Genomic DNA, 12,500 nt, shown 5'->3' with positions numbered 1-12,500 from the left:
ACCCTTCAAATGTTTATACAATGCATTTGTCTCTACTTGCTTCCTAATTTCTAACCTGTTGTCCCATTTTCTCTTTAAGTTGCTTTTTTCTACCCCCCACATAAACTCGAGCATTTACTACGTTCATTGAGTTCAATAAAAGTGTTTTAAAAAAAAGAGCATTTACTACGAGCAGCACAGTATAGAACAAGAAAAGTTTTGCAGTCATAATAACTTCAGCTAAACAGTTGACTAGTTTCAGGAACTAAGCAGGTCACATGTATACAGAGATGCTAAAAGTTTTTTTTTATTTATTTGCATTTGTTATCTGGGTAGAACACGTCAGGACCCAGCATGGGTATGGATACTTAAGAAATGTATAATAGCATAATAACACAACACAGGTGAAATGTCAATACAGAAAATATCAACAGAAATATTTCTAAAATGGTATGTACAAAATATATACTATAAAACAGGAGAAACAATAAAGATAAATATCAGCTGTGAAAGGCATACGTTTACAATCTGAAATATGTTAGGCTTGTTCAATCATAAATTATATGAAGAACATTTCTAATGTTATACACATGCAGGAGTACTTTTATTAGGATACTTCTGGCATGACATTATGTACATTTCCAATTACTTACATATCAGATATATAATAGTTGTATGTGACAGCTGTTAAGAAGAGCTATCCAATATTAATGCAGTGACAGAAGTTAAGAATATGGCAAGACACAAGCCGTTTTTTTTTTCATTTTCATTTAAGTGCTGTTCCAATTTAATGCAAATGCTTTTCTACAAAAATGAAGAAAATTTAATAGATACAAATAATACAGCGAGGTTCAGCATTTTTAAATTAATGTTAACTATAACATATGTAAATAGATCAGTCCAAATGATTTACTTAAACACCCTACAGCTGATAACCCATACCTCTCAAGTGCCCAGATTTTTGCAGAATGTCCAGATTTTTTAATCGTATTTTTGGTATGTTTCTCACAAAGTTTGTAGTGTTCTGGGCAAATCACCGAGGATTGAAGCCACTAAATAATGAAATACACTTGAGTTTGAGACTTCACATCATTCAGAAATTGCATGCTAACAGAAATACTGTTATTCTAGCAACTTTCTGAGCTTATAAAAACAATATTTAAAATCTGTCTCTATTTTGGGCCTTTGACCCCCGCTTTGTCCAGACTTCTTGTGCTAAGAGGTTGGGAGGCATATGATCAGTTTTAAGTTTCTACTTATTTTGTGGAGTTTGACATTTTTGATTAAGACAGTTGGTGGCAAAAGCTCAAGTTATTTGCTACAATTTCTTTTTCGATTTAATAAAACAATTCAGCTTTGTTTTTATTTTCAAATTGCCTATTTGCTTGTCCTAATAAAATGCTAAGAAACAGTACTAGTTAACGTACCTGTAGAACATACCCACTGGAAAATCCAGACAACCTGCTCCCACGATACATTTGGGAGCAAGTACAATTAATCCACTCCCTCCTTCCAAACAGCACAACAATGATTGTCCATGTAAAATGTTTCCAACATATACCCTAAAATAAGACCAGGCAGCCTGACAGCAAGACACACACAGGAAGAACTGTCTGCAGGACATCCCCATAAACAAGGCCATTTAAACTGCTTCCAGAACAGAGCAAAAAACAAGACCAAGTAATGTGTCCTAGAAAATATACTGGAACAACTCCAGTTCAGCTGGATACACTAAAGAACAACCACTGTAAACTGACTCCAGAAGAGAAGAGATCCTGTAACAAATTCAAGTACCTTGTCCCAAAATTCAGCCAGGCACAAGTCCAGGTAATCAGTCTTCAGGGTACGTCTAGGAATAAGGCTTGGTAATCTTCCTTAAAATATAACCTGGAACAAACCCAAGCAGCCTGTCCCCAGAACACACACCAGGAACAGGTCTAGGTAACCTGCTCCCGAAACATACTCAGGAGTAAACTCAGCTAATGCTACCCCAGAAAACATAAGGAAAAAATCTAAACATACACCCAGGATTAAGCTCAACTAAATTGCTCCACTGCCTACCTTGGAACAAGACTAGACAATGTGCCAACAGAACACATGGGAACAAGACATGTACCTGGTTAAAGAATATGCCAATAACAAAACCCTTGTAACCTGACCCAATTCATAAGACTAGGTAAACTGTTTTCAGAGAACACCTAGGAAACAGAAAATGTAACCTACCCAATATCAAATGCAGACAAACTACCCACACAACTCGCCCAAAAACCAATCCTAAGATTCCCTCCCCACTGTACCGTACTCACTTGTTCCTCTACCTGGACACGGTAGGACTATTTAATCCCCTTTCACATGAGCCATGAATTCCTAGGTGAGGCAAGCACACACATGAACAAGCCCAGCAACCTTCCATCAGGCAGCATTCAGAAGCAAACCCAGGTAACCTGTCACAATAACACATCCAGGAACAAACTCAGGCAACATGCTAATAGGAAACATCCACAAATAATCCCAGGTAACTTGTTCCAAGAATGCATTAGAAAATGATCCATGAGACTTTGCTTACCCAGTTGTCATCTTCACCATTAGAGGGGGGCATTACAACTTGTTAATCATACCTGAAAAGGTTTCTAATAGCATTATAGGTTCATAGGTTCATAGGTTACTACTAAGCTAACTGCTCTTGTGAGCCATTTTAAGCCTAAACAATTATCCCTTGTGAGACTCAAACCCTGCACCTTGTGTTTGTTAAGGCAAACACCTTAACCATTAGGTCACCACCCAACCCATTAGGCAAAATAACAGGCAGCATCTTCACTCTTACGTCTACCTCACAACTGTGCTCTGATTTCCAGGTTCCTTTGTTTCTACGGTTTATATTTTTCTCCTCATAGCACCTCATTGCGTAACAAAATCGTGCTGTGTTATGTGACTTGGGTCTCTAATTCACTGCTACACCAACTCTGAAACTATGCTGACCACAAGGTAATAACTGGCTGACTTCCACTGCCAGATGAGGAGGTTTATAAATCAGTTCACCCAGCAGTGCAGTATTTGTCCCATGGTTAGAGCAGATGACTAGTCTGGCCATTAGCATACAGGATGAAGGCTAGGACCTGTTAATGAGATGCTGCCTACATATATTAGACTTCATTTGCCTAATGCGTGACTCTGACCATGTCACTTAGCCATACAGTGGTCAGAGGATGAGTCTGGAAAATGTCCTCATGGGTCAGTGCTATGTCCTTTTCAAAAAATAGTAAAAATAATCCCCCTCCATTTCAAGTAGTGAACTGAAGCAACTGGGTTACAATCAATGAACAAAATAGACAGCTGCTCATCTGATCCATACAATGACCTACTGTAGGTAAGCCAGTGAACAGATAAACAGATCCCAATATAGAGACTTAAAGATAAAACAGTGCTTCCACTCGCTGTACTGCACAAAAAATATAAGTTTCAATGCAATAATGAAATACTATACAAGTGTCAATGCAATAAAAGAAAAGCCATGTAAAACCAGTGACTAATAAATATTTTGAGCCTCAACATAAAAATAGTTGGACATGTGTTACTGGACTTTGCTTTTTTCAATCAAGTATAATCCACTAGAAAAATCTGCCCCATTTTTAGGAGCTTTCGGTGGAGTGCATAGGGGAAGACCAGCAGAAATAAACACAGATCTTAGAAGGCTGCTATAATATTAAACTAGACCGGTAATACACAGACCTGTCCTTCAAAATATTTGCATACTGTTCTCTAGTTCAATGATAAAATTCAAAAGTATTCCTTTATCAGAAAGGAGGAATATGTTAGTGGAAACTTTTCTGGCAGCGGTACTTGTCTGCAAGCAAGGGAGGCTGTGGAAACTTCAGATGACCCTGTATTTTTGCTTGCCTCTCTGTGTTGCATTAGCTTTTAACTGTTGTTTACTGAACTCTGTAAGGGAACCTAGCACCTACACATAACGTCTGAGCTTTCATGTCTGCAACTCAAAACTGGCAATCAAACCACTGCAATATAATGCTATTCACAAATGACTTCCAAGGTGTGCGAAAAAAGCTAGAAATGTCTTTCACTTGAAAAGTCTTTCCCTCCAGGGCATACCGAATGGTATGGCACCAAGGCTTACACAGCTTAATGTGGAATGAAATAAGTGGTGTGTATCTTTCTACGTAAACTGGACATAGTGAATGTCAAAGGGCAGAAGTTATGACATGGTGGTGCCGCCACACCTGACCTCCTGTCTGTAATATAGATGCAATAATATTCATTTAGAAAATATGTTTACCTTGTTCAATGACTTGGAAACAGAATCTGCCTCAGGAAGTAGTTCATTAAACATATTTTCTCACACTGTCTGACAGTTTCGTTTTTTCTGCAGATCAGCTAGACCAGGCTCTTTCTGCCATCTCCATAGCAACAAGGCCCACAGCATTATTTCTTACCATTGTCTCATGGATGTTGTCAACTTGAATCGAGTGCTCTAAAACGTGCAGGACGCAGTCCAGTGGTTCAGCACTGAGCAACTTAAGAGGCCCCCTTCCCAAGCATGAAAACAGACAAAAAATCAGTAAGCATTACATCATACAGTTAAGGGTGTGTGTGTTTTCCGAAATGAAAGAGAAGATAACGTTACTAAGCAGATGACTTCCTAGGCATTTAGCTGCACATCCAGAAAAATGAAAAAAGGACCTGTTAAGCTGGTTTAAATAAAATAACTTTTTGTCATACTTACTCCTGTCCTCATATAATGAATATGACCTAATAATGCATACTGAAGCCTGGAAAGTGACAGTGCAGTAACTGTAGTAGGCCACAGACATCAGTACATGTCTACATAGCATACCTATCACACATATTTTTCTCTGTTTACTGAAATGGCTCAATCATTTTTAATTCAATCTGCTCCACCCCAAGCACAGAATAAAACATCAGCTTCTAAAATGTTACTCAATAATCTGTCTTCTCAATGTGCCACTAGACAGGCCTTCCAGGATTCAAAGACTATCTCATGACAAACAGTTGTTTTGCACCCTGTGCTGATGTAGGAGCACAAGCATCTATTTCAGACTTTTCTCTGCTCTCCATTAGCCTGCTCAGAGTGGATGTTATGGTGGCAGTGGATGTTTTGTGAATGAGTTTATGTAACCCATATATATGCACAACTCTTCCCTCAGGTACCCCTTGCTGTATCATTAGGAGCGACAACAAAAGGTGAATTTACACTAAAAGCCCCCCACACACACCACTACCAAAAATATTGTCTCCTGTAGTAACTCCTAAGCAGCATCTATAAATATCTTCAAATTAGGAAGATATCTCCTAACAAACTCACTCTTGAGCTGATCAGAAGGCACTGAGTACCTCTTGTTCTTTCTTGAATCTGGGTCACTGAGGCAGTGAACAGCTGTGCTACTATGTGCGAGCAGGCAAGCACTTCCATTCCTGGCAGTGGTAGGCTGCATTTTGGGTACAGTCTACACTGTGAGGTGCATGAGAGCAAAAAAGGTCTAAGTATGGTGAGAACAATTTACTCCTGAGGGATAGGGTAGATGCTACAGTTGTGTGCTAAGCACAGTGCCTGTCAACCCTAAAGAAGTCAACCAGAATATAACATAGTGTGGGGATAAATATCACTGCACATGCTCACTGCACTTCAGATAACATACTCACACGTTCCTTGCACTTTACATAACATTCACATGCTCACTGCACTTTAGACAACATACTTACATGCTCCTTGCACTTTAGATAACATACTCACATGCTCACTGCACTTCAAATAACAAACTCACAAGCTCACTACACCAGTGATGGCGAATCTGTGGCACACTTGTCAAAGATGACACACGCCACAACGTTTTGGTTGACATGCCAGTGATCACCAACACCCAAGTTACCAAAGACACTGCTTTTCCATTCATTGCTCATGTGAAGTGCACTGAATTACTTTGGGTTTGGCATTTCAAAAGCTCCTGGCACACAAGGTTTGCCATCACTGCTACACTTTAGATAAGATACTCACATGCTCACTGCACTTTATATAACATACTCACATGCTCACTACACTTTAGAAAACATACTCACATGCTCACTGCATTTTAGATAACATACTCACATGCTCACTACACTTTAGATAAGATACTCACATGCTCACTGCACTTTATATAACATACTCACATGCTCACTACACTTTAGATAACATACTCACATACTGACTGCACTTTAGATAACATACTCACATGCTCACTGTACTTTAGATAACATACCCACATGCTCACTGCATTTTAGATAACATACTCACATGCTCACTACACTTTAGATAAGATATTCACATGCTCACTGCACTTTATATAACATACTCACATGCTCACTACACTTTAGATAACATACTCACATGCTCACTGCACTTTAGATAACATACTCACATGCTCACTTTACTTTAGATAACATACTCACATGCTCACTGCACTTTAGATAACATACTCACATGCTCACTGTACTTTAGATAACATACTCACATGCTCACTGCATTTTAGATAACATACTCACATGCTCACTACACTTTAGATAAGATATTCACATGCTCACTGCACTTTATATAACATACTCACATGCTCACTACACTTTAGATAACATACTCACATGCTCACTGCACTTTAGATAACATACTCACATGCTCACTTTACTTTAGATAACATACTCACATGCTCACTGCACTTTAGATAATATACTCACATGCTCACTGTACCTTAGATAACATACTGACATGCTCACTGCACTTTTTATAATATACTCACATGCTCACTGCATTTTAGATAACATACTCACATGCTCACTATACTTTAGATAAGATACTCATATGCTCACTGCATTTTATATAACATATTCACATGCTCACTACACTTTAGAAAACATACCCACATGCTCAGTGCATTTTAGATAACATACTCACATGCTCACTACACTTTAGATAAGATACTCACATGCTCACTACACTTTATATAACATACTCACATGCTCACTACACTTTAGATAACATACTCACATGCTCACTGCACTTTAGATAACATACTCACATGCTCACTGCACTTTAGATAACATACTCACATGCTCACTGCACTTTAGACAATATACTCACATGCTCACTGCATTTTAGATAACATACTCACATGCTCACTATACTTTAATTAAGATACTCATATGCTCACTGCACTTTATATAACATACTCACATGCTCACTACACTTTAGAAAACATACTCACATGCTCACTGCATTTTAGATAACATACTCACATGCTCACTACACTTTAGATAAGATACTCACATGCTCACTGCACTTTATATAACATACTCACATGCTCACTACACTTTAGATAACATACTCACATGCTCACTGCACTTTAGATAACATACTGCTTGTAATTTATGAGTAGATACAGAAGCATACTATTGTGTTCATAAAAGAAATTAAACCACTAGCCTGCCTGGACTTATTATCCCATACCCACTCCTTCCTGATAATTATTCAATGAGTACCTCAAATGTTATTCACAGTGTTGCTAGTTGCTCACACAAGACATCAGATATCAGGGGGAGTCTTAAACGGAAGGAAGCAGTATATTTGATTGCAATCAATTTTAATTTTTAAAACTGGAAAAGTAGCAATGGCTCATTATCCTTTCTTTAGAGAGGCCATTTCTGCCTTTGTTTTCTAGTTACAACTTAAAAGTGGTCATATCCCATGCTGCTCTACTAGGTTGCAGCAGATCTAATATGGAGACAGTGCTAAAGGCGGAATCAACTTAGCTTTAGATTACTTACCTGTCTTGGTGTCAAATCGCCATGCTGGAACACTGGTGGCCACCATAACAGGGCTGTCACTGGGCAGAGGGACAGAAACGTGAACAGGACCAACAAAATGGACCTCAGACCCATTCCCGGCAAACAAATGAATGCTGACTGCTGCCACGGGAGTAAGCTCCATCCACGAGCCGTTACCTGCAAAAATACAGAAATGAGACAAGACAGTAAGCCTGATGTATTTTAGTGAACAAAGGGAAGACAGAAATGTCTGTGCTAAATAAACCATACAAACTGCATTTCACACTTACATACTATCTTCATGTCAAGAAATACACAGGAGAAAGGATAGACTAGGTAGGAATAGGTACACAATTCTGAAATTCATAATTTCATAAATGGCATTTGTGAAAAGTAGATCAAAATGAACTGTCCAGCAATGGCTTCCTGTGAAGGCTGTGCTCACTCTACATATAGAACACAATGCCCCCATCCATATAAATTAATTATTCTCACTTCTCTCACTGCAACTAACAGGTAAAGATATTTACCTTCCACATTTATAGAATTGGGTTCAGAAATGCATTTTTCCAGAGTTCTGAATATCAGAAACGTGTACATTTCCTGCTGGCCTACTGTTGGTTTAGAGGCAAGGTGTCTATCTGTGTCAGCTGTGACACAGATTCAGGAATGAACCTTACATATCAGTCAAAACAAGACAGGATGAAGTGTCTGACAATCATCTCTACTATCTCATGGGGAGGGCATGGGGCTTCACCTCTGCCTGCATGATCTGAAACAGTAGGCTGCAACCTGCACAGAAGGGAGAGTGAAGGATGGATGCCCCTGTACATGATGACAGATGCTCACACTGTCAGCATCAATATTACTGCAATGTCATACCCTCTGTTGATACTGTAGGGTGATGGCTTTGGGCACCCTGTCCATAATGCTTCATGGTAGTCTTCATTCCTCATCTAGAAATGAGTAGTTATAAATCTCTGTTGCACTATACTCTGTTCCCCACAAAGCTTGTAGGTTTACTTTGCAAAAGGTTACACTCAACAAACAGCCATCATGATGATCACACAAGATAAATGGTATTGGAAAAAAGCTTGATTTTAGCATTGGTTGGGTGGGAAAACAGGGATGATTCAAAAAATTAAAAATAAAATGTACATTTTCCTGCACATCTGAAGTGGTCCTTTTCTAGTCTTAAAACTTGTCTTTGAGGAAATGAAGAGAGGCTACCACTACAAAAACAATACTGCTTTTAAACCTGAACTCTAAATACAAACATAAAAAAGTCAGGGTAATCAGGCCTTTCTGCCCTACACCAAGTCAGAATCCCACTATGAGAGTTGACTGTTTTTTTTTTTTACCTTTGCAAACTTTAAATGCACAGCTACCTCTTAACTCATTTTGGAGATTAAAGTGTGTCAAATTAAAAAAAAAAATGTAGAAAGAATCTGTAACTTTGGAACAATCTGAAGTTCAAACAAAATAAACTCTATTTAATGGCAGACAGTACCACATTTTCAGTAACTTAACAAGCCAAAACTAATTCTGAACTCAAGACGCCCCTTGTGATTTGACAAAGGTAGCTTCTGTACTGTGATATCTTACCAGACGTTTGTGTCGGCAGGCAAGAACAAATGTATATTGTTACAAATATGGTACAGCATTGACTTCTTACACACACACACACACACACACACACACACACACACACACACACACACACACACACACACACACAAATATATATGGAATACTTCTGGGTCTGCAGTGTGATGCAAGAAATATCTTGTACTGTAAGCTTAGGGAACTCATTTTGCACCCTAAACTTACACTACAAAATACAGCATACAGCAAACAAATCACATCTTCAAGTATTCCATATCTGTATCTTACAACCATCAGACATCAAAAATCTGGACAAAGTCTCTTGAAAAATAGGTACATCTGGCAAAAAAAAAATCTGTATGACTAATTAGCATGAAATTTGCATACACACTAGCATAACTCTTCCCACACCTATTAGGACTGTGGGATACCACCACTCAGAAAAACACATTTAAGAAGTTTAGAAAACAAAAGTGACAAAATTATACAAAATATAACCAGCATAATCCTGTTTTATTCGTATTATGCATAATTCTTGAAGTGGGGGTCACTTGCACACAAACACAAACACACAAAGGCATTATTTATTTTATTTTTATTTATTTTATTTTACATTTGTTGATCGTTTGATTCTGACTGGATACATGTCCATTTACAAGATTGCATAGGTTTATAGTTTCTTAGGAAAACATATTATTTTACAAGGTTGCATAGATTTACAGTTTCATAGTACAATAATTCTTGGTATTACTAAGATACATTGAAAATCGCATAGTTTTAAAGTTTGAAGTAGGATAGTACATAGCATGTACTGGATACTAGAGAACGATTGCTTAAGACAAACATAAGTAAGAATGAGGTGAGAAAGAGTATTAGGGTTTGTTTTGTGGGTATTGACTGGGTTTGGAATAGGATGTGTTTACTCATGGACTGTTGGGGAAGACGCTTGAAGGTGAAGCACCTTAGCGGGAGATTATGCTTTGTCTACAAGGGATAGAAGTGAGTGGGAGCAAGAAACAGGGTGGGGGGGTTAGTATAATACGGGTCAACCTGAATGATGGCAAGCACATTTCCATGTGAGTATTAGGTGTTCTTTTAGCTGTTTTTTGAATGTAACTATTGAGTTGGCAGAGGTGATGGCAGAGGGTAATGAGTTCCAGATTTGACCGATGTAGTTGTGGAACAGGGAGACACCTGCTGAGTTACTGCTTTTGGTCACCTTGGTTAGTCGTTTATCACTAGAGCAAAGTTGCCTGGGATTGGATTGTACTGTAAGTAGATTAGATAGGGCTTATCACTAGAGCAAAGTTGTCTGGTATTAGTTTGTAGTTTAAGTAGATTAGATGGTGCTTATCACTAGAGCGAAGATGTCTGGTATTAGTTTGTAGTTTAAGTAGATTAGATGGTGCTTATCACTAGAGCGAAGTTGTCTGGTATTAGTTTGTAGTTTAAGTAGATTAGATGGTGCTTATCACTAGAGTGAAGCTGTCTAGGAGTAGTTTGTAGTTTAAGTAGATTAGATGGTGCTTATCACTAGAGTGAAGTTGTCTAGGACTAGTTTGTAGTTTAAGTAGATTAGATAGTGCTTATCACTAGAGTGAAGTTGTCTGGTATTAGTTTGTAGTTTAAGTAGATTAGGTAGGACTTATCACTAGAGTGAAGTTGTCTGGTATTAGTTTGTAGTTTAAGTAGATTAGATGGTGCTTATCACTAGAGTGAAGTTGTCTAGTATTAGTTTGTAGTTTAAGTAGATTAGATAGTGCTTATCACCAGAGCGAAGTTGTCTGGTATTAATTTGTAGTTTAAGTAGATTAGATAGTGCTTATCACTAGAGCGAAGCTGTCTGGTATTAGTTTGTAGTTTAAGTAGATTAGATGGTGCTTATCACTAGAGTGAAGCTGTCTAGGACTAGTTTGTAGTTTAAGTAGATTAGATTGTGCTTATCACTAGAGTGAAGTTGTCTGGTATTAGTTTGTAGTTTAAGTAGATTAGATGGTGCTTATCACTAGAGTGAAGTTGTCTGGTATTAGTTTGTAGTTTAAGTAGATTAGATGGTGCTTATCACTAGAGTGAAGTTGTCTGGTATTAGTTTGTAGTTTAAGTAGATTAGATGGTGCTTATCACTAGAGTGAAGTTGTCTGGTATTAGTTTGTAGTTTAAGTAGATTAGATAGTGCTTATCACTAGATTGAAGTTGTCTGGTATTAGTTTGTAGTTTAAGTAGATTAGACAGTGCTTATCACTAGAGTGAAATTGTCTGGTATTAGTTTGTAGTTTAAGTAGATTAGATGGTGCTTATCACTAGAGTGAAGTTGTCTATTAGTTTGTAGTTTAAGTAGATTAGATAGTACTTATCACTAGAGTGAAGTTGTCTGGTATTAGTTTGTAGTTTAAGTAGATTAGATGGTGCTTATCACTAGAGTGAAGTTGTCTGGTATTAGTTTGTAGTTTAAGTAGATTAGATGGTGCTCATCACTAGAGTGAAGTTGTCTGGTATTAGTTTGTAGTTTAAGTAGATTAGATGGTGCTTATCACTAGAGTGAAGTTGTCTGGTATTAGTTTGTAGTTTAAATAGATTAGATAGTACTTATCACTAGAGTGAAGTTGTCTGGTATTAGTTTGTAGTTTAAATAGATTAGATGGTGCTTATCACTAGAGTGTGGTTGTCTGGTACTAGTTTGTAGTTTAAGTAGATTAGATGGTGCTTATCACTAGAGTGAAGTTGTCTGGTATTAGTTTGTAGTTTAAGTAGATTAGATGGTGCTTATCACTAGAGCGAAGTTGTCTGGTATTAGTTTGTAGTTTAAGTAGATTAGATAGCGCTGTTTTTTTTTTTCAGGAAGCAGTAGGAGTTTATGGGAGAAAGAGAGTTGGTGGAATGAGAGGAGATTTGGGAATTCAAGCCAGTTAAGTTGATGTAGTGACTGACATTGGTGTGCATGGTAGGGGGCACCAGTGGCAAATCTGGCAATTTGATTGTCGCAGATGTTGAGCTTGGCCATTTCAGTTTTGGGTAGGTTGGTAAAGATTGGAGCAGCGTATAATAGTGGGGAGAGGAGGTGGGTTTCAGCTATGGTTATTCTAGCAGGT

General features: G+C 37.9%; 1 protein-coding gene across 1 annotated transcript in view; it reads right to left on the bottom strand.

Annotated features, from left to right (window-relative positions):
* FAM171A2 (family with sequence similarity 171 member A2) overlaps positions 1–12,500 on the bottom strand; it is a 1,068,017-nt gene that overhangs the window by 301,453 nt on the left and 754,064 nt on the right. Inside the window, exon 5 of the mRNA XM_044055243.1 lies at positions 7,807–7,983. Coding sequence (XP_043911178.1) covers positions 7,807–7,983 — 177 coding nt within the window. The remainder of the gene's footprint in view (positions 1–7,806; positions 7,984–12,500) is intronic.

This window comes from Protopterus annectens, chromosome 13.part0 (genome assembly GCF_019279795.1).
Source record: "Protopterus annectens isolate FY-2018-M chromosome 13.part0, PAN1.0, whole genome shotgun sequence".
NCBI classification, from domain to species: Eukaryota; Metazoa; Chordata; order Ceratodontiformes; family Protopteridae; genus Protopterus; species Protopterus annectens.
The sequence above is the reverse complement of the archived record's forward strand: the minus strand, read 5'-3'. Positions and strand labels throughout refer to the sequence as shown.